The sequence below is a fragment of the Aotus nancymaae genome, unplaced genomic scaffold (assembly GCF_030222135.1).
Source record: "Aotus nancymaae isolate 86718 unplaced genomic scaffold, 86718_ANA_hifiasm-v0.15.2.pri h1tg000004l, whole genome shotgun sequence".
Classification (NCBI taxonomy): domain Eukaryota; kingdom Metazoa; phylum Chordata; class Mammalia; order Primates; family Aotidae; genus Aotus; species Aotus nancymaae.
The window spans coordinates 29,086,781-29,114,619 of NW_026988415.1; the positions used below are offsets into that span (position 1 = coordinate 29,086,781).

Consider the following 27,839-nt stretch of genomic DNA (forward strand, 5'->3'; position numbering starts at 1 on the left):
ATATGTGTATATATACATATATATGCATGCGTTATAGAAATATAAAGAATTTATATACTATTAAGGGTGTTGTGAGAAAGCCCGCTAATCTTCGTTGAGAAGTGGCTCCCAGATCACAGGAGTCCCAGCTAACTTGGCCAAGACAAAGTAGGTCTGGGAGGTTCCAGGCACACCCCCGTATGTCTTAGCCTGATAGGATAGCCCGGAAGTTTATAAGACTACTAATAACACGTGACCAGCGTAGCCGCAGGGAAAAGGCGCAAGGCCCGGTCGTGACGTCATTTCTGCGCGACCCTCTTCTTGGCGTAGAGTTTTCAGGTTGCTCTTGGGAACTATGCCGAAAGTAGTGTCTAGGTCAGTAGTCTGCTCTGACACTCGGGACCGAGAGGAGTATGACGACGGCGAGAAGCCCCTCCATGTGTACTACTGTTTGTGCGGCCAGATGGTCCTAGTACTGGGTGAGTAGCTGGGAACTGCGGGGGCGTCTGCAAGGAGCGAGCCTTCTTGTTCTTGAAGGCGAATTTCCTCTGGCTGTGATCTGGGAGCCACTTCTCAATGAAGATTGGTGGGTTTTCTCTCTCTGTCGAAATCCTCCCTACACATCCCCGCCCCACTCCAGGGCATATTTTTTTTTCCTGCTTTTTGTTTAGCTTGTGACTCTGTATCCATACCTTCCTCAAAACTAAACTTCAGGAAAACAAAAATAGAAGCACAAACATTGTATTTCCCTCTTACGCCACTGCCTTCAAAAACGACTGCCTCTAGAAACTTTATAACGTTTCTGCTGGATACCAAGATGCTGCATTGCTCTTATCTTACGATAAATGAAAATAAAACCCTCCCTTGATCCTGTATTCCCCTCCAGCTATAACCCCATTTCGTTGCTTCTTTTATAGCAGAACTTCTCAAAAGAGTTGCCTATATTGGCTGTCTCTGCATCCTGACTTCTCATTCTCTCCTGACCTCACTTCAGGTAGGCTTTCCTTCCCACCTCATCATCTAAACCGTATTTGGCAAGATTACTAACTGAACTCGATGTTACCAGTTCATTGGTCAATTATCAATGTTCATTTTAGTTCTTCTCTCAATGGCATTTGACAGAGGTAATTATTCCATTATTCTTGCAACACGTTTTTTATTTGCTTCCAAGAGTCCATACTCTCCTGATTTTCTTTCCACCTCAGATTTTTCCCCTTCTTGTCTGGCTCTCTTTTCTCTCTCAGACTTTAGGGATCCATTGCCCTAGAGCTCAGTACTCTCACCTATTCTCACTCTGTACCCACCCCCTCGGTGATCTTGGTCATTCCCAAGCTTTAAATAAATAGTTAGATGCTGGTAACTCCCAGATGTTAATCTTTAGCCTGCACGTCTTCTCAGACTGCAATTGCCTATTCAACATTTCCACTTGAACATCTAATGGGCCTCTCAAATATATCATGTTCAAAATTGAATTCATGACCCTCTTCACCTGCTCTCCAATTGCTCCTCTTGTAGTCATCGCTATTGCAGTCAGTAGTACTTCTATTCATCCAGTATCTCAGACTAAAACCTGGAACCACTCTTGACTGCTCTCTGTCACATACCTTACATCTGTCCAGTCCATCAAGAAATCCTGCAGGTGCTTTCTTGAGAATGTATGCAGGATGTGACTGCTTCTTACCACCTCCATTTCTTTCTTTCTTTCTTCTTCTTTTTTTTTTTTTTTGAGACGGAGTCTCCCTCTGTCACCCAGGCTGGAGTGCAGTGGTATGGTCTTGGCTCACTGCAACCTCCACCTCCCAGGTTCAAGCAATTATCCTGCCTCAGCCTCCCAAATAGCTGGGATTACAGGTGTATGCCACCAGGCCCAGCTAATTTTTGTATTTTTAGTAGAGACGGAGTTTCACCATGTTGGCCAGTCTGGTCTTGAACTCCTGATGTCAAGTAATCACCCGCCTAGGTCTCCCAAAGTGCTGGGATTTCAGGCGTGAGCCACTGTGCCTGGCCTACCACCTACACTTCAAACACTCTAGTCCAAGCTACCACCATCTTTCACCTGGATTGGCACAATAGTCTCTTGCTCTCACTGCTTCCACTCTTCCACATGGTAGCCAGAGTCCTGTTCAAAACTGATGGGTTCATATAACACTGAGAATAAAACTAAAGTCCATCCATACCAAAGCCCTTCATAATTGGGCCTCTGGCTACCTCTCAGCCTTCATCTCCTAACAGTCTTCCCCTTGCTGATTACACTCCAGCCACAGTGGCCTTCTTGCTTTTTCTCCATCATGTGAAAAGTGTTCCTGCTCCCCAGTGCCTTTGGAATTGGTATTTCTTCTGCCCCAAAAACTTTTCCCTCAGTGCCTCCTTACTTCATTCAGGTCTCTGCTGAAATGTCATTTCCTTAGAGAACTCTTCCCTGATAACCTTATCTAAAACAGCATCCCTGTCACTTTGTCCTCTTACCCAGCCTAATTTTTTAAATTAGCTGTTATTGCCGAAGATCATATTATTATTTTAAAATATGTCGCCTCTTCCACTAGAATGTAAGCTTTATCAGGGCGGGGACTTTCTTTCTTTTTTTTTTTTGAGACAGGGTCTAGCTCTTGTCGCCCAGGCTGGAGTGCAATGGCACAATCTTGGCTCACTGCAACCTCTGCCTCCCAGGTTCAAGTGATTCTCCTGCCTCAGCCTCCCGAGTAGCTGGGATTACAGGTGACTGCCACCATGCCCGGCTAATTTTTGTATTTTTAGTAGTGATGGGGTTTCACCATGTTGGCCAGGCTGGTCTCCAATTCCTGACCTCAGGTGATCTGGCCACCTCAGCCTCCCAAAGTGCTGGATTTTAGGCATGAGCCACCGTGTCTCGCCTGTTATATCCATTTTCAATCTGCTTTACAACTGTACCTAATTTGTTTACTGTGTTTTCATATTAAAACTCCTCCAAATAGGATGGATCATTTGTATCCTATATAAATCATACCACTTACCCTCCTCCTTCTGTTTTTTTTTTTTTTGAGACGGAATTTCACTCTTGTTACCCAGGCTGGAGTGCAATGGCGCGATCTCGGCTCACCGCAACCTCTGCCTCCTGGGTTCAGGCAATTCTCCTGCCTCAGCCTCCTGAGTAGCTGGGATTACAGGCACGCGCCACAATGCCCAGCTAATTTTTTATATTTTTAGTAGAGATGGGGTTTCACCATGTTGACCAGGATGGTCTCGATCTGTTGACCTTGTGATCCACCCGCCTCGGCCTCCCAAAGTGCTGGGATTACAGGCGTGAGCCACCGCGCCCGGCATTTTTTTTTTTTTTTTTTTTTTTTTGACAGAGTCTTGCTCTGTTGCCCAGGCTGGAGTGCAATGGTGTGATATCAGCTCACCGCAACCTCCGCCTCCCAGGTTCAAGTGATTCTCCCACCTCAGCCTCCCAAGTAGCTGGGATTACAGGCCCTGCCGTCATGCCTGGTTAATTTTTGTATTTTTGTAGAGATGAGGTTTCACCATGTTGACCAGACTGATCTTCAACTCCTGACCTCAGGTGATCTGCCTGCCTCAGCCTCCCAAAGTGCTGGGATTACAGGTGTGAGCCACCGCTCCTGGCCTCTTTTTTTTTTTTTTAAAACAGAGACAGGATCTCACTATGTTGCCCAGGCAGGAGTACAGTGGCTATTCACAGGCACAATCATGGCACACGATAGCAGTGCACTCCTGTCCTCAAGCAGTCATCCTGCCTCATCCTCCTGAGTAGCTAGGACTATAGCTGCACGCCACCTTGCCCAGCCTTTCTCCTTTTGTTAGCACATACCCGCTTTTCCCAGTGCTTCCTTGTAGGCATTCCAGTATGCTTGATTGTGTCTCCTGATTCATGCATTGTAACACAAACCAAGTGTACTATGATCACAGAATTGCAGTACTGGGAAGGACTTTTGAGATAATATCATCTACTTATCTTTCAAATGAGGCAAAAGTCTCTGAAGGAGGAAGTGATTTGCCAAAGATCACCAAGGTAGTAACAGAGCTGGAACCAAAACCAAGATCTCCTAACAGCAAGTTATTTTTAGTTGGAACATTCAATAATAGGCTTCAATAAGCATAGTTATTGTAGTAGCAAATTCTAGTGCCAGGGGCCCCACTGAAAACGTCTCAGGATATTTTACAGTGACTCTAGTGACACAATCTCTCTATTCCTTCAGACTGCCAGTTAGAGAAATTGCCCATGAGACCCCGGGACCGGTCCCGTGTGATTGATGCTGCCAAACATGCCCATAAGTTCTGTAACACAGAAGACGAGGAGACTACGTATCTGCGGAGGTAAGAGGCTGTTGCTCCCTGTTTAGGATTTTCCTATTGTGTTGGAGTCTATTTCTGAAGAATATAAATATCACATCTAAGGCCAGGCGCAGTGGCTCATGCCTGTAATCCCAGCATTTTGGGAGGCCAAGGCGGGTGGATTGCGAGGTCAGGACATGGTGAAACCCTGTCTCTACTAAAAATACAAAAATTAGCTGGGTGTGATGGCGGGCACCTGTAATCTCAGGTACTTGGGAGGCTGAGGCAGGAGAATTGCTTGAACCCAGGAGGCGGAGGTTGCAGTGAACTGAGACCGCACCATTGCACTCCAGCCTGGGCGACAGATCGGGACTCTGTCTCAAAAAAAAAAAAAAGTCACATCTATTGTTGAACAGGTCAGTTGGGCCCAATACTTTGACATTTGTGGTGGTTTTCTAACTTCTGTTAATGCAGTAATATCTTTAGTGTGCTTTGTTGAAGTGGTGCTCAGATGTGATTACATTGCTTTTTTTTGTTTTTGAGATGGAGTATCACTCACTCTGTTGCTCAGGCTGGAGTGTAATGGCATGATCTCGGCTTGCTACAATCTCCACCTCCTAGGTTCAAGCAACTCTCCTGCCTCATCCTCCCCAGTAGCTGGGATTACAGACATGCACCGCCACACCCAGCTAAGTTTTGTATTTTTAGTAAAGATGAGGTTTCACCATGTTGGCCAGGCTGGTCTCGAATTCCTGGCCTCAAGTGATCCTCTCTCCTCGGCCTCCCAAAGTGCTGGGATTACAGGCATAAGCCACTCTGCCCGGCTCCTCCATTGCCATTTGATAGCTGTAGTTTGTTTACAAATACAGGTTTACCTGTATTTGTGGAGCATACCATGTGCCAGGCATTGAGCTAGGTACTGGATCTGTGAAGATGAATAAGGTATGATTTTTACAATTTTTTTTTTTTTTTTTTTTGAGAACGAGTCTCTCACTCTGTCGCCTGGCTGGAGTGCAGTGGTGCAATTGTGGCTCACTGCAACCTCCACCTCCCAGGTTCAAGCAATTCTCCTGCCTCAGCCTCCTGAGTAGCTGGGACTACAGGCGCGTGCCACCATGCCATGCTATTTTTTTTGTATTTTAGTAGAGACGGGGTTTCACCATGTTGACAAGGATGGTCTCGATCTCCTGACTTCGTGATCCACCTGCCTCAACCTCCCAAAGTGCTGGGATTACAGGCATGAGCCACCACCCCCTGCCCAATTTTTGCTATTAAAGAGTTCATGACTTTGAGGAAATGACTCCTGTTGTGATAGGAAAAAATACTGGTCTTCTGAACAAAAGGAAAAACAGATGGGAGTGGGTCATTTTTCCTGAATGGTAGCCAGGAAAGTCTTCTAAAGACGATGGCATTTGTGTTTAGCCTGAACTAGGATTTCACCAAGGAGATGAAGGGAATGAGGAGCATTCCAGGTGGAAGGAATATGGAAGCATTAGAAACATAAAACACGATGTGCTTTAGAAATCTGAGTTGTCCTTCGTGAGTGGAGCACAGATTACAGGAAGGGGTTCGTGCATACTGGGGTGAGGACAGAGTAAAGTGCAGAAGTGGACAAGTTTGGCCTTAATCTGTAGGCAATGAAGAGCCATCTCTGTTTTTTAAGCAGGGGAGTGATGTAGTTAGCTCTGTTTTAGATTTGGGAGTCCTTGGTATATATGTGAAATTGAAACCTGGGAAGGGATAAAATTACAGAGTGTGGAGCAAGCAGAGAAGACTGAATATTTAAAAGGCAGACAAAAGAGTTAGAACAGAACCAGAAGAACCTGGTGATGCGGAAGACAGGAGAGAGTATTAAGAAGTGTGTGGGGATATGGGTAGGGGACGGTCAGTAACAGGTGCCAGAAGTCATGGAAAGGTCAATCCTAGGGAATTAAAAAATCCATCCATTCATGCAACAAATATTTCGTTTACCAAGTTCCTACTGTGTTCCAGGTGCTATCCTAGAAGTCTGGAATATACCAGTGTATTAGTTTACTAGAGCTGCCATAATAAAGTACTACAGCCTGGGTGTGGCGGCTCATGCCGGTAATCCCAGCACTTTGGGAGGCTGAGTTGGGTGGATCACTTGAGGCTAGGAGTTTGAGACCAGGCTGGCCAATGTGGTGAAACTCTATCTCTACTAAAAATACAAAAATTAGCTGGGCATGGTGGCTTGTGAGCCTGTAATTCCAGCTACTCTGGAGGCTGAGATAGGAGAATTGCTTGAATGGGGAGGCAGAGGTTGCAGTGAGGTGAGATTGTGCCACTGCACTCTAGCCTGGGTGATGAGATTGTGCCACTGCAGTCTAGCCTGGGCGACACAGTGAGACTCTGTCTCAAAAAAAAAAAAAAAAAAAAAAAAGAAGTACAAACTGGGTGGCCTAAAACAATAGAAATTGTTGAATAATTGTGGAGGCTAGAAGTCTGAAATCAAGGTGCTGGTAAGGCCCTGCTCTCTCTGAAGATTGTAGGGGAGAATCCTGCCTTGCCTCATTCCTGGCTTTTGCTGTTTGCCAGCAATCCTTGGCATTCCTTGGCTTGTATTGTAAATGCATCACTCCAGTCAGTGCTTGTATTATCACATGGCATTCTCCCTTTGTCTTTTCTTTTCTTATAAGGACACCAATCATATTGGATTAAGGGCCCATCCTACTCCAGTATGACATCATTTTAACTTAACTAATTATATCTGCATCGTCACTATTTCCAAATAAGGTCACATTCCAAGATTCCTAGATGGATATGAGTTTTTTTTCTTTTTTTCTTTTCTTTTCTTTTTTTTTTTTTTTTTGAGATAGTGCTTGCTACCATACCTGGCTAGTTTTTGTATTTTTAGTAGAGACGGGGTTTCACCGTGTTGGCCAGGCTGTTCTCGAACTCTTGACCTCAAGTGATCCATCTGCCTTGGCCTCCCAAAGTGCTGGGATTATAGCTGTGAGCCACTGGATCCAGCCTTTTTTTTTTTTTTTTTTTTAAGGCAGGGTCTTGCTTTGTCACCCAGGCTGAAGTGTAGTGGCACAGTCACGGCTCACTGTAGCCCTGTCCTTCTGGGCTCAAGCGATCCTCCCACCTCAGCTTCCCTAGTAGCTGGGACTACAGGTGTGTGCCACCATGCCCAGCTAATTTTTTATTGTTTGTAGAGATGGGTGTCATCATGTTGCCCAGGTTGGTCTCAAACTCCTGGACTCAAATGATTCTCCCACCTTGGCCTCCCAGAGTGCTGGACTCATAGGCATGAGCCACTGTGCCCAGCCAGAATGTGGTGAAATTTTTTTTTTTTTTTTTTGAAACTGAGTCTTGCTCTGTTGCCCAGGCTGGAGTACAATGGAGTGATCTCAGCTCACTGCAACCTCTGCCTCCCGGGTTCAAGCAAGTCTCCTGCCTCAGCTTCCTGAATAGTTGGGATTACAGGCACCCACCAACATGCCCAGCTAATTTTTGTATTTTAGTAGAGATGGGGTTTCGCCATGTTGGTCAGGCTGGTCTCGAACTCCTGACCTCAGGTGATCTGCCCAACTCGGCCTCCCAAAGTGCTGGGATTACAGGCATGAGCCACTGCGCCCGGCCCAGAATATGAGTTTTTAAGGGTCACTATCTAACCCAGTACAACCGGTAAACAGCAAAGAATCTTGCCCTTATGGAACTTTAATGATGAACCAGAGAAAGCTATAGGCTGACATCTAGCTACGTATTTTCTTTTTCTTTTTTTTTTTTTTTTTTGAGATGGAGTCTTGCTCTGTCACCCAAGCTGGAGTGCAGTGATGTGATCTCAGCTCATTGCAACCTCTGCCTCCTGAGTTCAAGTGATCCTCCTGCCTCAGCCTCCCATGTAGCTGAGATTACAATTGTGCGCCACTACGCCCAGCTAATTTTTGTATTTTAGTAGAGATGGGGTTTTGCCATGTTGGTCAGGCTGGTCTCGAACTCCTGACCTCAGGTGATCTGCCCAACTTGGCCTCCCAAAGTGCTGGCATTACAGGCGTGAGCCACCGCACCAGGCCTAGCTACATTTAATTTAAGACACCAAACAGTTGTTAGCCCACACTAATGAAAAGAGTTAGAAAATACTGCTAGGTGACTTTTGGTAGCAAATCAGGCATCAAGCACCATTATGACAACTGGGTTTTTAGAATGGAGCACTTGAAGAGAAAATTGGTTATATACAAGATACAACTGGAAGTACAGATTATATAACTTAGGAAATTTGCAAAGGAAGGCCCGCCAGGAAACATCAGGAAATCGTTCATTATGTATGGTATATAGGAAGGTTCCTAAATAACATCCGATATTGAAGGCTAATCCATTCTCTTGTGCTTTGTCTCCCTCTATTACTTAGGTTTGTGATTTTGAAAATTATCAGCTGACTATGTTCAGGATCATTAAATTTTTATTATCTATATTATATTTATGTATCATTACATGTAAGTGTTGTGTATATTAATTTAGTATGTATTATTTAGTTAATATAGAAACTAATCTAACAACACAACTAGACCACAGGTTCCTAAGGCACTGTACGGTAGATGCCCTTACCTCTAGGCCAGAAAACTGCTGGATAGCCCTAGATTGAAGTAGAAACCCCAAATTCAACCTGCCTGCTCTTGGAGGTGAGCCAGCTTTAGGCCTAGCCATATTGTCAGGTAGTGCTCAGGCCATTGGCCTCTCACCAAATGACTCTGTTGGGCTACAGCTCTTAGAGTTTACCAGCAAGCCATGGTAAACTTCCCCCTTGGTTGCTAGTTACTGCTCTAATCATAGATAGTCTTTCCAAGGACCCACTCAGTGGGCTTCTCTGTCAGTCAGGGTGGAATTTTTGTCTGCTCTTACCTTTCCTCTTTTTAAAATCCAGCTGCCTATGGGAAGCACCAGTTACAGAAAATAGCCATCTCCCAACACATGCCCTGGAGCTCATCACTTTCTACCTCCAAGGCTCTCCATTCTAGAGTAACCCTCCTTTGACACTATCATTCTCTAGTACCCTGTTTCCCTTCACCGACCGCTCTCCCAGTTGCAAATTGAGTGAGTGCTTTTCTGTCCACATCTTTGTTGACCATGTGTCCCTTGATGCAGTCTCTTTACTTGATTTTTGTGAAGCTGCTCTTGTGAGTCTCCTTCTTTGGCCTTCTCAATCTTTTGGATTCTTTTTCTTCTGCCTGCCCCTCAAGTATTGGTATTCCCCACGGTTCTGACCTTGCTTTTGTCCCCACTGTCTTTATGCCTTCCTTGGGCATTCTCGTCACCTTACATGGCATTAGTTACACTTACACTTTTATGCGGATGATAAAATCTAAATCTGCCTGCTGTGCCTTCCTGTGTCCCAGAACTGTATAGCTAACTGCCTACTCTCCCTCTTCACCTGATGTCCTACCTCTCAGATCCAACATGACGAAGACCAAACTCATCATTTCTCTACTGTGGAGACTACCACAGATTGATTCACTCAGCACCACTCCAACACTCTTCTGCTATACCCTCCTATACGAGAGTGTCTGTAAAGTTAGGGTGCATATTTCAGTCCCTTTCCCCCCAGCAACTAAGATTCTGAATATGACTTAGCTTTTGCCGAGCAAAAGAGATGGAAGTAGATGTCAGCTGATGGGCAACTTCAAGGCTTTTTTACTCTTTTGTCATTCCATCCTGCTTCTTGGGAAATGGACATGATAATTGGAGCACTAGCAGCCAGCCTGGGACTGGGAAGGAGAGGCCACAAGAATTGCAGGGCCTTTGTCCTGCTACCCTTGGGTCTCAACTAGTGCTCAGAACTGCTTGCCTCCTGATGTCTTTTATATGAGAGGACAAGCTCTTTTGTTGAAGCCATTGTAGTCAGGTCTCTATTACTATTAGCCAAATGCTAGTCCTTCTTTTCCTTCTTCCTATGATGACACCAGGATTCGTGCAGTGGCTCCAGCCAGAAATCTGGGAGTCAGTCGGTCTGTGTCTCATCTGTTCCCACCATCCCACCATCCCACCATCCCCTGCACGTATCTAGTCACTCACCATGTGCTATTGGTTCTGCCTTCTAATCTCTTTTGTGGCTGCTTCCTCCTGTTCAGCCCTGCTGCACTGCCATTATTCTAGTACCCCAGATCATTTGCTTAGACTACTGAAGCGGCCTCTTACCTAGTCTTTTGGTCTCTAGTTTTGCTCTCCTCCAGTCTATCCTTTACTGCCTGAATTATCTAAAATGCATATTATGTCAATCACCTGCTTCAAATCTGTTAGTGACTCTTCATCACTTACAGCAATGCCTTTTCAGACATTTTTAAATGAAAAATCCTTTCTTTAATTAAATTCTTACCCAGAAGTATAAACATATAAGACTGGTAAGCAGAAAGCTACTCCGAGTGGGGAAGAATCTAGCCCAATCCATTAAGGACTCCTCTCTCCTCCCCATCTGATTTCAGTTAGGGATCATTGTGGGGTACAAGGAAAAAACTCCTAGTTAGCTGGATAAAATCTAAGCATGGGCTGGGCGCTGTGGCTCACACCTGTAATCCCAGCACTTTGGGAGGCTAAGGTGAGTGGATCACAAGGTCAGGAGTTCAAGACCAGCCTGGCCAAGATAGTGAAACCCTGTTTCTACTAAAAATACAAAAATAGCTGGGCATGGTGGTGGGCACCTGTAATCATAGCTACTTGGGAGGCTGAGGCAGAGAATTGCTTGAACCCAGAAGGCGGAGGTTGCAGTGAGCCGAGACCGCATCATTGCACTCCAGCCCGGGCAACAGAGCGAGACTCCATCTCAGGAAAAGAAAAAAATCTAAGCCTGAATGGGCTGTATGATCTATCCATCCTCATCTTCTTGTACTCTCTTGATTCTTTAAAAGAACAAACATTTATCATTTTATATACTTTCTGTGGGTCAGGAATTCAAGAGCAAGCTTAGCTAGGTGGTTCTGGTCTCTCATGAAGCTGTGATTAAGAAGATGACCATGTAAACAGTCATCTGAAGTCTTTTTTTTTTTTTTTTTTTTTTTAGACAGGGTCCCACTCTGTCACTCAGGCTAGAGTGCAGTGGCACAATCACAGCTCACTTCAGCCTTGAACTCCTGGGCTCAAGTGATCTTCCCATCTCAGCCTCCTGAGTAGATGGGACCATAGGCATGTGCCACCATACCTGGCTAATTTGTAAATTTTTTTGTAAACACAGGGTCTTGCTATGTTGCCCAGGCTTGTCTTGAACTCCTAGGCTCAAGCAATCCCCCTGCCTTGTTCTCCCAAAATGCTGGGATTACAGGTGTGAGCCACCATGTCTGGCCTGAAATCTTAATTAGGGCTGGAGATTCTTCTTCCAAGGTGTCTCATGTGGTTGGCAGCTGAGTGCTAACTGTTGGCAAGAAGTCTCAGTTTCTCATCACAGGGATCTTTCCATAAGGCTGCTTGAGTATCCTCATGACATAGCAGCTGGCTTCCCAGAATGTTAGTAATTCAGGAGAGCAAGGCAGAAGCTGCAATGTCTTTTATGGCTATGACTCAGAAGGCACACACAATCGTTTCTGTGATGTCCTGTTGTTGTCACAAGTCAGTGCTATTCATTGTGGGAGGTGACTGTACAAGAGTGTTAGTGCCAGGTACAAGGATCGTTGGGGGCTGTCATAGAGGCTGGCTACCACAGCTAGAATGGAGAATTTTTTTTTTTTTTTGATACGGAGTGTTGCTCTGTTGCCCAGGCTGGAGTGCAGTAGCGCAATCTTGGCTCAGTGCAACCTCCACCTCTGGGTTTCAAGCGATTTTCTTGCTTTAGCCTCCGGAGTAGCTGGGATTACAGGCATCACCATGCCTGGCTAATTTTTGTATTTTCAGTAGAGGCAGGGTTTCACCATGTTGGCCAGGCTCGAACTGGCCTGACCTGAGGTGATCCACCCGCTTTGGCCTCCCAAAGTACTGGGATTACAGGCGTGAGCCACTGTGCCCGGCTGAGAATGTTTTGTTTTGTTTTTGGTCACAGAGTCTTCCCTGTCTCATATATTCCTTGAGATTCAGGGTAGGAAAGAAAATCAAGGTCAATTATCTTAAACATCTAGCTCATATCAATCACTTCTTTATGATCATACCACTTAAAATCCTTACCTCCATTTACATTAAAGTCTCATTATTTCAATAAGATGAACTTTTTGGGAGCAGGAACCCTGCCTTATTTTTCTGAAACCCTTAGGACAGACATCTTGCCTGCTTCTTGGCACATGGTTAGAAATAGATACATTTTTATAAACTTGACAAAATCCAGTTTGTCATTGGTACTTGAAGATTTAACTCATTAAGAAATACAGAGCCCCATTTATTTAATATTTCTATGTGTTTTGAAAGCTTGAACTTAAGGAATTGGCTGACTTCAGGATTCTAGGAGTTCATTCTTTGTATGGTGAATCTCTCCCTTCAGTCTGGGGTTGAATTTAGTCCCAGTGGGACCAGACAAGGTATACAAAACCAAAAATATTGTAATTGCCCTGGTCCAGTGATGTCAGTGAATTGGAGCAGCTTTGACATAAATAATACTGGTAAGTGGAGAGGCAGAACATTAAAGATGATGGTCAGCACAGTCTGTATAGTTATATCCCAAGCAGTACCACTTTGTGACTTTGGGTAAGTAATCTTTTAGGCCCCCAATTTCCTTATCCTTCAACTGGGAAAATAATACCCATGTGTTATCAAAGAGCAACTGAAAGTCTCCTACAGTACCAGAAGGACCGTAAATAGTGATAATGACTTTGGAAAGCACTTTCGCAACATCCAGTACAGCTAAAAATGCACATAATGTATGCCTCAGCAATTCTACTTTTCATGTGCACCTTAGCAAAGTGATTCTCAACCTTCACTGTGTACTAGAATCATCTGAAGGAGTTTTTGTTTTTGTTTTTGTTTGAGACGGAGTCTTGCTCTGTCGCCCAGGCTAGAGTGCGGTGGCGCAATCTCAGTTCACTGCAACCACCACCTCCTGGGTTCAAGTAATTTTCCTGCCTCAGCCTCCCGAGTAGCTGGGATTACAGGTGCACCCCCCATCACACCCAGCTAATTTTTGTATTTTGAGTAGAGACGGGGTGTCACCATCTTGACCAGGCTGGTCTCAAACTCCTGACCTCGTGATCCACTCACCTTGGTCACCCAAAGTGCTGGAATTATAGCTGTGAGCCACTGGGTCTATCCGGAGTCTTTTTTTTTTTTTTTTTTTGAGACGGAGTCTCACTCTGTCACCCAGGCTGGAGTACAATGGCGCAATCTCAGCTCACTGCAACCTCTGCCTCCCGGGTTCAAGCAATTCTCCCACCTCAGCCTCCTGGGTAGCTGAGACTACAGGCACCCGCCATCATGCCCAGCTAATTTTTGTATTTGTGTAGAGATGGGGTTTGACCATGTTGGCCAGGCTGGTCTTGAACTCCTGACTTCAGGTAATCTGCCCACCTTGGCCTCCCAAAGTGCTGAGATTACAGGCATGAGGCACCACACCCGGGCAAGATTTAGTTTCTTTTAAATTGAGTTATAATCTACATACCATAAAAGTCGCCATTTTAAAGTGTATGATTCAGTGGTTTTAGTATGTTTGCAAGATTGTGCAAAAGATTGGACACCTCTGCCCTAGAGAAAGGAATGCTGTACAGAAGCCAGGAAAAGTCTAAACAGACAGACCTTGCTGGGTTTAGATCATGTGCTTTTTGTCCATTCACATTTCTGCATGGGTTGTCAATCATGCCTCTGTAATGAAGCTTCCATAAAAACCCAAGGGGACAGGGTTTGGGAAGCTTCTGGATGGCTGAACACGTGGAGGTTCCTGAAGTTTGGTGTGCCCAGGGAGGGAATGGAAGCTTCACGCCCCTTGCCCCTTACCTCACCCTTCACGTCTCTTCATCTGTATCCTTTGTGATATCCTCTACAGTTAACTGGTAAACACTAAGTATTTCCCTGAGTTCTGTGAGCCACACTAGAAAATTAATCGAACCCAAAGAGGGTGTCTTGGGAACCCAAACTTGAAGCTGGTTGGTCAGAAGTTCTGGAGGCCTGGCTAGGCATGGTGGCTCAATCCCAGCACTTTGGGAGGCTGAGGCAGGCAGACCACTTGAGGTCAGGAGTTCGAGACCAGCCTGGCCAACATGGTGAAACCCTGTCTCTATTAAAAAATTTACAAAAATTAGCTGGGCAGCCGGGTGTGCTGGCTCACGCCTGTAATCCCAGCACTTTAGGAGGCAGAGGCAGGTAGAACTTGAGGTTAGGAGATTGAGACCATCCTGGCTAACATGGTGAAACCCCATCTGTACTAAAAATAAAAAAAATTAGCCAGGCATGGTGGCACGTGCCTGTGTTCCCAGCTACTCAGGAGATTGAGACAGGAGAATTGCCTCCCAGGAGGCAGAGGTTGCAGTGAGCTGAGATTGTGCCACTGCACTCCAGCCTGGCAACAGAGCGAGACTCCGTATCAAAAAAAAAAAAAAAAAAAAAAAAAAAGCAGTTCTAGAGGTCTGAACTTGTGACTGTTATCTGGTGGGTGGCCAGTCTTGGGGACCAAGCCCTCAACTTGTAGTATCTGACACTGTGTCCGAGTAGACTGTCAGAACTGAATCAGAGGACACCTAGCTGGTATTCATTTATTGGATTGTGGGGAAAAACCCCCACACATTTGGTCGCAGAAGTCTTCTGTGTTGAGGGTTGTTGCTGTGGTGTGAGAGCAGGAAAACCCCAGTTTGACAGAGTTTTTCCCAAACAGCTGGCATTCGCCAGTAGATAATCTGCCTCAGTGGTACTGCCTGCCTGCCTGCTTCCTTGTTCCTCCCTCCTCTCTGCCTTGGCCAGGCAAGTTGGATGGGGACCTTAGGAAGGACAGGAGATACAGAGGAAGTAGAAATTTTTTTTTTTTTTTGAGACAGAGTCTTGGTCTGTCACCCAGGCTGGAGTGCAGTAGCGTGATTTTGGCTCACTGCAACTTCCACTTCCCAGGTTCAAGCAATTCTTCTGCCTCAGCCTCCTGAGTAGCTGAGATTATAGGCACCCATCACCGTGCCCAGCTAATTTTTGTATTTTTTAGTAGAGACGAGGTTTCACCATGTTGGTCAGGCTGGTCTCGAACTTCTGACCTCAGGTGATCCACCCGCCTTGGCCTCCGAAAGTGCTGGGATTACAGGTGTGAGCCTCACACTGCATCCGGCCCAGTGTCATATCTAAGAAACAGCCAGGTGTGGTCCATGCCTATAATCTCAGCTACTGAGGGGCTGAGGTAGGAGAATCGCTTGAACCCCAGAGGTGGAGGTTATAGTGAGCCAGCCGGGATCATGCCACTGTATTCCAGACTGGGTGACACAGCCCAACTCTGTTTCAGAAATAAAGAAGAAATATTTGCCTAATCCAAGCATATGAAGATTTGCAGCTATATTTTCTTCTAAGAGTTTTATAATTTCACTTCTTACATTTAGGTCTTTCATTCATTTTGAGTTAATTTTTGTATATAACAAGAGGTGGGGAGCTAAATTCATCCTTTTGCATGTGGCTATCCAGTTGTCTCAGCACCTTTTGTTAAAAAGACTGGGATTTTCCCCCTTAGTGGTCTTGGCACCCTAGTTGAAGATAAGTTAACCCTATATGTATGGATTAATTTAGACTCTCAGTTCTATTTTATTTACCTATATGTCTATCCTTAAGCCAGTACCACCCTGTCTCTATTACTGTAGCTTTGTAGTCAATTTTGAAATTTGGGAAGTGTGAATCCTCCAACTTTGTTCTTGTTTTTCAAGATTGCTTTGGCTATACTGGATTTCTTCCAATTCCATATCAATTTTAGGATCAGCTTAAATGTCTGCGAAAAAGCCAGCTAGGATTTGGAAAGGGATTGTGTTGAATCTGGAAATTCATTCGAGGAATATTGCCACCTTAACAATGTTAAGTCTTCCAATCCATGAAGATCAAACTGTGTTTACATTTATTTAGGTCTTCTTTAATTTCTTTTGATAATATTTTTTAGTTTTTAGTGTACATTTCTTTAAAAAAATTTTTTTTATTATATAAGTTCTGGGGTACATGTGCAACTCGTGCAGGATTGTTACATAGGTATACACATGCCATAGTTTTTTGCTGCATCCATCTCTCCGTCATCTACATTAGGTATTTCTCCTAATGTTATCCCTCCCTTCAGTCTACATTTCTTACAGTTCTTTTGTTAAATTTCTTCTAAGTGTTGAATAGAAGTAGTGAGAGTGGCATCTTTATCTTGTTCCTGATTTTAGGGGGAAAGCTTTCAGTCTTTCACCGTTAAGTATGATGTTAGTTTATGTGGTGCTATGATTTGAATGTGTTCCCCCAAAGTTCATGTGTTAGAAACTTAATCTGTCTTTCCTATGAATGGATTAATGGATTAATGAGGCTCTGCTCTCATGAATGGATTGATGTTGCTGTCATGTGAGTGGGTTTGTTATTGCAGGAGTGGCTTTGTTTTAAAACGGAGCTTTCTCACACTTGCTTGCCCTTCTGCCATGTTATGCTGCAGCACGAAGGCCCTTGCCAGATGCCAGAGCCATGCTCTGATGCTTCCCAGCTTTCAAAACTGTGAGAAATAAATTTCTTTTTGTAAATTATCCACACTGTGGTATTATGTTACAGCAACAGAAAATGCACTGACATGTGAGTTAATAGATGTGGGTTTTTCAGAGATGCCCTTTATTAGGTAGAGGAAGTTCCCTTCTATTCTTAGTATATTGAAGGGACTTTGAATTTTGTCAGGTGCTTTTTCTATGTGTCTATTGAAATGATTATGTTTTTCCTCTTTTATTCTATTATGATGTGTTAATTTTTCAGCTTTATTGAGGTATAATTGACAAAAATTATATATGTTTATGGTATACAGCTTGATATTTTGATATACTTTGTGAAATGATCATCACAGTTAAGCTAATTAATGTATCACCTCACAGTTAGCATTTTCTTTGTGTATGTAGGCAGTGAGAATACTTTAAGATCTACCCTCTTAAAAAATGTAGACTGTCCAATACAGGGTTGTTAACTGTAGTCATGATGCTGTACATTAGATCTCCAAAACTCACTCATCTGGCGTAACAGCAACTTTATACCCATTGAACAACTTCCCGTTTCCTCTACCTTCAGCCCCTGGCAGTCACCATTCTACTCTCTGCTTCTATGAGTTTGACTATTTTAGATTCCACAAACAAGTGAGATCATGCAGTATTTGTTCTTCTGTGTTTGGCTTTTTTTCACTTAGCATAATGTCCTCCAAGTCTGTCCATATTATTACAAATGCCAGGATTTCCTTCTTTTTGTAAGGCTGAATAACGTTCCATTGTGTGTACGTATGTGCCACCTTTTCTTTATCTAATTAGCCGTTGATAGACATTTAGGTTGTTTCCATATCTTAGCTATTATGAATAATGCTGCAATGAGCATGGGAGTGCACATATCTCTTTGACGTGCTGAGCTCATTTCCTTTGGATATATACTAAGAAGTGGGATTGCTGGATTATAGGGTAGTTCTATAATTTTCTGAGGAACCTCCCATACTGTGTTTCATAATGGCTGTACTAATTTACATTTCCACCAGCAGTGTGTAAGAGTTCCCTTTTCTCCACATCCTTACCAACACTTACCTTTTGTCTTTTTGATAATGGCCATTTTAACTGGAGTGAGGGGATATCTCATTATCGTTTTTTTGTTTGTTTGTTTGCTTTTGAGACAGGGTCTTGCTCTCTGTTGCCCAGGCTGGAGTTCAGTGATATGATCTTGGCTCACTGCAACCTCTGCCTCCCAGGCTCAAGCGATTCTCCTGCCTCAGCCTCCCAAGTAGCTGGGACTACAGGCATATGCCACAATGCCGGGCTAATTTTTGTATTTTTAGTAGAGGGGGTTTCATCATGTTGGCCAGGCTGGTCTCAAAATCCTGACCTCAAGTCGCCTCAGCCTCCCAAAGTGCTGGCATTACAGGCGTGAGCCACCGCACCCAGCCCTAATTATGGTTTTGATTTGCATTTCACCGATGATTAGTCTTTTCATATACCATTTGTATATCTTGGAAAAATGTCTATTCAGGTCCATTGCCCATTTAAAAATCAGGTTATTTATTTATTTGCTATTGAGTTGTATGAATTACTATGTGAGAAAAGAAGATTGCTTGGACCACAGAAAAACCTAAAATTTCCACATGGTGGAAAAAGTCAAAGACAAATGACAAGAGAAGAAACAAGGCCCCTTAATTATTTGCAAGACTCCTTAATATAAAATTAAAAGGTAACTGAATAAACAAAGGATATGAACTAGCAGTTCAAAACAAAGAAAATGCAAATGACTATTAAATGTATGAAAAGATGTATAACTTTACTCCTAAAAAAAGAGATACAAATGATAAGATTCCATTTTTCATGTGTGAGAATGGCAGTGATACAATTTAACAGAATACAGTGTTGATGAGACTGTAAGGAAACAGGAACTCTCAATATATTGGTAGTGGGAGTCTAAATTGGTTCAACTTCTATAGAGAGAAATTTGGCAGCATCTACCAGAATTTAAAATGTACACACTTCTAGGAATTTATCCAACATGTAAAAGACATTTTGGTTCATCTATACAAAAGAATACAATGTGGTCCTTGTAAAGAATGAAGTAGCTCTTTATCTATTGATATGGAATATCTATATGTATTATATGTAACCAAGTTATATTTTTAAGTGAACAAAAGTAGAGAACAGTGTACATTTGTCTAAAACAGAAAAAATATTTTCTTTATGTACCAATCAGAGTTCTTTGCTTGTATATGTGTCAGCTATCTCTAGGATGAACAGAAGAAACCAGAAACAGTATTTGCCTCTGGGGAAGGGAACTGGGTGGGTGGAGGATGAATGGGGATGATATTTTTTGTTTTATACTCTTATGTATACCATATGCATATATTGTCTATTAAAAAGTTGAAACAAGGGGAGGGGAAGTGAGGACACCAGTCAGGACCAGCTGTTACAGTAGTCCAGGGAGTTGATACTGGTGGTGTAGGCCAAGATAGTGGCAGGAAGGTGGACACAAGCAGACAGATTCAAGGTCTTTTCTTGGAGATAAAATCTGTAGGATTTGCTGATGAAGTAGGTGTGGGAGATGCGGGAAAGAGAAGAATCAACGATGAGTCCCAGGTTTCTGTTAAGCAGCTGTGCAGGTGGAATTGAGTCCTTGTGTATATGAGTTGGTATCTAAGGTGGTATTGTGTGGGCTCTTGAGCTTGACTGCCTGGGCTTAAATTCAACTTCTGCTTCCTAGTTCCACGACTTTGGGCAAGCCATGTAATGCTTTGGGTCTAGGCTCCTCATCTGTAAAGTGAGAATAGTAATATGACCTACCTCACAGAGTTGTTGTAATGATTAAATGAGTTAATACATGTATACTTTTTTTTTTGAGACAGTCTTTCTCTGTCACCCAGGCTGGAGTGCAATGGCATGAACTTGGCTCACTGCAACCTCCGCCTCCTGGGTTCAGGCAGTTCTCCTGCCTCAGCCTCCTGAGTAGCTGGGATTACAAGGCTCCTGCCAGCACGCTCAGCTGATTTTTGTGCTTTTAGTAGAGATGGGGTTTCTCCATGTTGGCCAGGCTGGTCTCGAACTTCTGACCCCAAGTGATCTACCCGCCTCGGCCTCCCAGAGTGCTAGCTAGGATTATAGGTGTGAGCCACTGCGCCCAGTCGAGTTAAAGTTAACATGTATACTTTACAATAGCTCTTGGCACATAGTAAAAGGTTTATAAGTGGTTGCTGCTATTATTGTTGTTATTACAACAACTACTATTGCTACCTGTGATTAGGACTACTACGCTGCTCCTCCTCCTCCTCTTCCTTTGTCAGGGAGATACCTGACCTCTATCAGGGGCTCAGTAAATGTTTGTTGGAAGAAGTGGGGAATATTTAACTAATGAGTTGATCTATGAAATGAAAACTTTTGAAAGGCCCTCTTAGCGTTTGAAGAAATGGGATAGTAAGGTTCATACATTGTGAGATTTGTTCACAATTTTTTAACTTCCATTTTCTATGCAGACCTGAAGGCATTGAACGACAGTACAGGAAGAAATGTGCAAAGTAAGTATTAACAATGTGGGTTTCTCCAAGCATAGACAAGTAGAGGCATGTGCTAGGAAAATAATTATTTGGATGCAACTCTCCATTATGTCTTTTTTTTTTTTTTTTGAGACAGAGTCTTGCTCTATCATCCAGGCTGTAGTGCAGTGGTGCAATCTCAGCTCACTGCAACCTCTGCTTCCTGGGTTCAAGCGATTTCTCCTGCCTCAGCATCCCTAGTAGTTGGGATTACAGGCGCATGCCACCATGCCTGGCTAATTTTTGTATTTTTAGTAGAGATGGGATTTTGCCATGTTGGTCAGGCTGGTCTCGCACTCCTGACCTCAGTTGATCTGCCTGCCTCAGCCTCCAGAACTGCTGGGATTACAGGCCTGAGCCACCGTGCCCAGCCTCTATTATGTCTTTATCCTTATAATCTCAGCTGCCTTCAGACTTCAACTATGCACAAATACCAATATGTTGCCCACAGAGGCTAGTCAAAATTACATCTTCAACCAGCTGGCCAGAAAAATGAATTTTTCTTTTCTTTTCTTTCTTTCTTTCTTTTCTTTCTCCTTTCTTGTCTGGCTCTTGTTGCCCAGGCTGGAGTACAGTGGTGCGATCTCCACTCACTGCAAACTCCACCTCCCAGCTTCAAGCAATTCTCCTCCCTCAGCCTCCTGAGTAGCTGGGATTACAGGCGCCCACCACCACTCCTGGATAATTTTTTGTATTTTTAGTAGAGACAGGGTTTCACCACGTTGTCCAGGCTGGCCCCAAACTCCTGACCTCAGGTGATCCACTCGCCTCGGCCTCCCAAAATGCTGGGACTATAGGCGTGAGCCACCATGCTCGGCCTAAGTGATTCTTATTAGGTAGAGGTAGTTTTGGGAAACACTCAGAAGAGCCAATCATTAGTTTATGCCACAAGCACAAATATTCCCAGAGTCTAAGCACACTTTGCAAATTGCTATTTTGGGAATTTGGATTATGAGACCTCCCAGAGATTCACTGTGTCATTGCAGGTGTGGACTGCCGCTCTTCTACCAATCCCAGCCAAAGAATGCTCCTGTTACCTTCATTGTGGATGGAGCAGTAGTCAAGTTTGGCCAGGGCTTTGGGAAAACAAACATATATACTCAGAAACAAGAGCCTCCTAAAAAGGTAATTATCACTGAAGGAGAGACTGCTTAATATAGCTACAGATTTAGCTCACGTTTTGAAGTAAGATTATAGTGCCTGAAAAACTGCTCTTTATGAATGTATTCTTATACTTTATATTTTAAAAGTTAAAAATTGGGGGTACATAGATGTGCATATTTATGGGGTACATGAGATATTTTGATACAGGTATGCAGTGTGTAATAATCACATCATGGGAAATGGAGTGTTCATTCCCTCGAGCATATATATTAATGCATTCTTTATTAATGGGGTGCCATTTTGTGTATAAACAGACGCTATGTAATTGTAACACCTGTTATGTGTTTTCTCTTTTCTACAGTTGCCCTGTGAGTAAGGTTAGAAATTGTATGGTTTTTACTCACATTAATTTTCTTCAAATTTTCCTCTTTTTATGGAGCGATGTCATCTGTTATTTTACAAATGGGTTTTTTTTAAACAATTAAAAACAATGAATTAGGCTAATTAAAAAATGTATTCCAAGCTGGGCACGGTGGCTCATACCTGTAATCCCAACACTTTGGGCAGCGGAAGTGGGAGGATCGCTTGAGGCCAGGAGTTTGAGACCAGCCTGGGCAGCATGGCGAGACTCTATCTCTACAAAAAATAAAAAGTAAATTGGCTGGGTGTTCTATAGCTACAACTATAGTTCTAGCTACTCAGGAGACTGAGGTGGGAGGATCACTTGAGCCCAGGAGTTTGAAGTTACAGTCAGCTATGATTGTGCCACTACACTCCAGCTTGGGTGACAGTGAGACTCTGTCGCTTATAAAAATTAATTAAAAATAAATTTAAGAACCCATAATGGGCCATGCATAGTGTCTCTCACGTGTAATCCTAGCACTTTGGGAGACTGAGGCAGGAGGATTGCCTGAGGCTAGGATACAAGCCTGAGACATTACGTGCTAAGGATGCTTCTTTATACCTTCTGTCCTTTTTTTTTTGCAAGACCCAGTCTCTAAAATTAGCCAGGCGTAGTGGCACATGGCTGTAATCCCAGCTACGTGGGAGGCTGAGGCAGGAGGATCACTTGAGCCCAGAATTTGAGGTTGTAGTGAGCTATGATTGTGCCACTATATTCCAGCCTGGGCAACAGAGTGAGACTCTGTTTAAAAAAAAAAAAAAAAAAAAGGCTTTGATGGCAAATGTTAGAAAAATATGTAAATAAAAACTTTGGCACTTTTAAATAGGTCAGCCTGTCCCAAAGAGGTAGTGTTTTCCCCAGTACCCATAGCCCCTCACACAGGCGTGTGCGCACACACTCATGGCTCATGGATCCTGTTGTGGTGAACCGGACTGACTTCTTCGTGCCTGGCATTCCAGGTGATGATGACCAAACGGACCAAAGACATGGGCAAGTTCAGTTCTGTCACTGTGTCTACCATCGATGAAGAGGAAGAAGAGATTGAGGCTGTAAGTGCCTCTGGTCTTAAGGAAACTGGAATTTGGGGGGGAAGGGTGTGAGAAAAGGGGACCCTAGAGCTGGAGCCTTGGAGTACTGGAAAAATTAGAGACTTCAATTTTAGACTCAGCTCTGCCGATAAGAAACTATGGGCCAGATGTCATGGCTTAATGCCTGTAATCCCAGCACTTTGGGAGGCCGAGGTGGGTCAGGAGATCGAGACCAGCCTGGCCAACATGGTGAAACCCCATTTTTACTAAAAATACAAAAAATTAGCCAGGTGTGGTAGTGCGCACCTGTAATCTCAGCTACTCGGGAGGCTGAGGCACAAGAATCGCTTGAACCTGGGAGGCAGAGGCTGCAGTGAGCCAAGATCATGCCACTACACTCCAGCCTGGTGACAGAGCAAAACTCTGTTTTAAAAAAAACAAAACAAAAAGAAACTGTGACAGTGGGCTAGTTCCTGTTTCCTTGAATCTCGGGGACATCTGTAAAATAAAAATGAAGGAGTTGGACGAGATCAGTGATTTTTTTCCCCCCATACTATTTTTAGAGATGCCCTAGAGGGCAAAGTCCTCATCCCTCTTCATTTCAAAAACTACTAGACTGAATGATTTCAGGTTCCTTCCAGTCCAGCTGTGATGGTTTGCGAGTCTGTCCTCAGTTGTAGCAGCAATTACCTTTATGGTTCTTCAGTATAATGGTATTGATGGTGAGATGTCATCTGCTGTTTTACATATGTTTCGGTTAAAGGGTAAATGCTACTGAAGAATCACTTGAACCCGGGAGGTGGAGGTTGCAGTGAGCTGAGATTGTGCCACTGCACTCCAGCCTCGATGACAGAGTCAGTCTCTGGCCTGCCACCCCAAAAGAAACAAACAAACTAAATAAAACCCTAAATGCTCCTGGATTCCTACTGAAAAGATGGAGAATGGAAAAGGAACAGAGTCCTGGCATTTTAGTTATGATTTCATGATTTGAGTAGTATACATTATAACTTAAGGTCTTTGTTGTTAATTCCTTGGTGAGACTTCTGCTTTAAGGATGCTCCTTTTTTCCTTCAGAGGGAAGTTGCTGATTCGTATGCACAGAATGCCAAAGTGATTGAAAAACAGCTAGAGCGCAAAGGCATGAGCAAGAGGCGACTGCAAGAGCTGGTGAGTAGCAGGGGGTAGCAAGGTGCTGGGGCCTGATTGTTTGGATTTCTTGGTCTGAAAGACCTTCCAAGCAGGCAGGGAAATCCTTTAGGAAATCTGTTGGGGGTTTCTAGGGTAGTTGGCTGCCGGTTTTGTAACCCTGGTCTGTGACTGTCAGTATATCCTACTCTGTAGTAGTGACCCTAGGATCTCGGTCCTAAATCATCGTATTTGTTATAGCCCTAAGTAGGATGATATTTTATTATTTTATCTTATTTTATTTGGAGATGGAATTTTACTCTGTTGCCCAGGCTGGAGTGCTGTGGTGTGATTTTGGCTCACTGCAACCTCCGCCTCCTAGGTTCAAGGGATTCTCTTGCCTCAGCCTCCTGAGTAGCTGGGATTACAGGTGCACGCCACCACACCTGACTATTTTTAGTAGAGATGGGGTTTCACCATGTTGGCCAGGCCGGTCTTGGACTCCTGACTTCCGGTGATCCACCCGCCTCGGCCTTCCAGAGTGCAGGATTTCAGGCGTGAGCCACCATGCCCGGCCAGGATGATATTTTAATCTGCTACTTGTGGTCCAAGGTCAGGTTTCTGGTCATTCTCTCAGGATGTAATGGCACATGACAGGGTTACCTTGGCAGTATCAAGACTGGGGCTGGTCATTGCTTCTTAAAGCAATGGTGGTTTTCTGCACTATTCATGGGCTCATCTTAGAGCATACGCATCTGTATATGATGGTGCCTATATATATATATTTTTAATCATTACTTAAGATATTTCATCAGAATCAGACGTCACTACGTTGGTGTCTCATCAAAAGATATACCAATCTCTTCTAGTGTCTGTAATAAGTTTTTGGTAACAGAAGGGGTGGGTCCTGGGAGCTGCTTTACCTTGCCATAGTGGTTTAGAGCAGTGCTTCTCAACCTTTCAAAGGTAGAAAGACCAGTGCTTTCCTTTTCTGAAATTTCCAATTTGGCATGAACAGATTTGTAATTTATAAAATACAATAAAAATGAATTGTCTCAATTTTTATCAGATTTTAAAAATTACTGTTGTGTCAGATTGCTATAAAAGCTTCTAAATGCTTACTATCAGTGTTTGTACATATTCTGTGTGGACCAATAACAAATAGTTCATAGACCATATAACTTTAAGTAGCACTGTTCCAGAATGGTGTTCTTCCTGTTCTGCCAAGAATAGGATACTGGTATGTCACAGTATTGATTCCCTCAGCCCGTGGGGGGTGCTGGGGCTGCTGGAATCCCTGCACTGATTTCCCGTGGCCACAGCCTTGTCTTTTCACCCATTTTGCCTACAAATAGCACTTTTTTTTTTTTTTGAGATGGAGTTTCGCTCTTGTTACCCAGGCTGGAGTGCAATGGCGTGATCTCGGCTCACTGCAACCTCCGCCTCCTGGGTTCAGGCAATTCTCCTGCCTCAGCCTCCCAAGTAGCTGGGATTACAGGCATGCACCACCATGCCCAGCTAATTTTTGTATTTTTAGTTTCACCATGTTGACCAGGATGGTCTCGATCTCTTGACCTCGTGATCCACCCGCCTCAGCCTCCCAAAGTGCTGGGATTACAGGCGTGAGCCACCACGCCTGGCCCCAAATAGCATTTTTTATATGCGCTATAATATCAGAAAGGTTGGAAAGTAGATGTTAGAGGTATATAATGATTTGGGAACCGTGATTCTAGTTTGTACACTAAAGGAACATTAAGGAAGAGTGTTTGAGGTGGTTAGAATAAGGAAGGAACATAATTTCGTGTCATGTATCAAGACATACACTTTTTTTTTTCTTTCTAGGCTGAACTGGAAGCCAAGAAAGCAAAAATGAAGGGGACCTTGATTGACAACCAGTTCAAATAACCAGACTGTTTTCTGAGCCCTAGACTGGAGGCAAACATTTAGATCAGGAGGCAAAGTAATTTCTTGATTACATAGACTGGTTCCTATTTATGTCCTAGCAGAAGTCTTTACGTTGTTTCCCTTTGATTGTCCTGCATTCAGTAACATCTTTAACTGAGTCCATTTGACCTGCTTTCTAGGAGATGGATTTTTCTAAATTTTTCTCTACTTAGGTTTTCGGTACTATTTTTTGTCCATTTGATGCAAACTTCTTCAGCTGTGTAGAAACTTTATGAATAGATCAGTGCTTGAGTGTCTCCAGTTTCTAAAGTGGCTGCTTTTATTCTTTCTTCAAAGTTAATAACATGTTTCAAGATTTTTGGACAAAATATTATAGTGTGTCATAGAGAAAAGCAGTGTGAATTATATTTAGGTATAGCAAGTCAGATCCTTTGAATTGACTCTGTCTCTGTTCTTAGAAGGGTTCTTGGAATTGACTGTGGTTTGAATCTTTCTACTGTCAGAGGAGACCCATTAAAAGCCAGAATCTGCATAAAGCTTTCTTTGCTTCAAACACGGAAGCAATAGGTGAGCCATCCCATGTCAAACATTATACTCAGAGAAGGGAAAGCCAGATTGCAGTGAAGGTGGTAGGACAGCTCAGATCCGAATGAAAATAGGGTCTCATTAAGTCACCCAGGGGAGCTCCCGTCTAGTCGGGCAGCTAGTACCGCTTTCTTGCGTGGATTCATATACGGGAGGAAGACGTTCCAGATTAAGAAATGATAGCGAGACAAACAAAATGATCTGTTGGGTATCTTTTAGTTTACATTTCCTATTTGCAGAGGAGTGTTGTATATATAGATACTATTTTATGTCACTCTGCTTCAGTGATACCTATATCCATGTGTTTGTATTCATGTTTTTATCCATTCATCTGTATTAAAAGATGTTGGGACAGGAGTTGTGTTGACCTTTTTGTATTATATACATTAAGTTGCACTTAGTAGGTGCCCAAGGCAGGTTTGTGAGGTGCTAGCTACTGGGAGATGATAGTAGGGTAGTAGGACAGGTTTGTTTTTTTTTTTTCTTTTTTTCTGATCTCCTGAATTGCAAGGCAAAGTAGGTTAGATGTGAGCTAGCAAGTACTGGGAAAAAGAGGGGTGGGGGTCCCGGGAAGGCCCAGGATGGGGCTGTGTTACCATCTGCCCAGTTATTTTCCTATATCCAATGAAGTCTTTGCAACCAGTTCTTCCTCTCCACCTCGTTTCCTGTATTCTGAGAGAGAACCGTCATGCAGATGACAAACCATAACCTCCTTACAGTTCCTTAACCTCAAGTCCAGACACTGACCTTTACCTTTCCTGCACTTTAGCCACAAACTCCCATACCACAGCCTGGATGTCATCCACACCGCCTCTGAAATCCAGTACTCTGCTCTCTGACCACAACCTATCCTTGCTACTCTCATGCGCTTACTTCCTCTAAACCTGTTTTATTTTGTTTTGATTTGAAGGGGGATTATTTGATTAACAGTAATAATGAAAAATAGTAGTAAGAATAGCAACAATAATACTAGCTGCCATTTATTGAGTACTTACTATGTGTTGAATACCATGGAAAGCACTTTTCAGGTATTAATATTAATCTAAACAACACAATATCCTATGAGACAGGATTAACTGTGACCATCCTTGTTTTAGAAATGAGTACTCTGAGGCTCAGAGAGTATAAGTTTCTCAAGATCCCATAGCCAATAAGTGATAAAGCCAAAAATCTGAGTCTAAAACCTGAGCTCTTAACTATGCTGAACTGCCTCTATGAATTTAAAAAACATACATTATTCAGAACAGATTATAATTTCATTTTGAAAAATCAAGAAAAGTGCAAAGTCAAGACACTTGCGTAGAGGACGCCCTGTAGCAAACGTGTGGTTACCTGTCTACATATTTTC

General features: G+C 43.4%; 1 protein-coding gene across 1 annotated transcript; it reads left to right on the forward strand.

Moving 5' to 3' along the window:
• Window positions 1-273: 273 nt before the first annotated feature.
• Window positions 274-26,848, forward strand: STEEP1 (STING1 ER exit protein 1). The gene is made up of 7 exons (XM_012475826.3): window positions 274-458; window positions 4,173-4,290; window positions 20,282-20,323; window positions 21,328-21,466; window positions 22,808-22,897; window positions 23,951-24,043; window positions 25,844-26,848. The coding sequence occupies exons 1-7, from the start codon at window positions 335-337 to the stop codon at window positions 25,904-25,906; spliced, it is 669 nt and encodes a 222-aa protein (XP_012331249.1). The 5' UTR covers window positions 274-334; the 3' UTR covers window positions 25,907-26,848.
• Window positions 26,849-27,839: the final 991 nt, after the last annotated feature.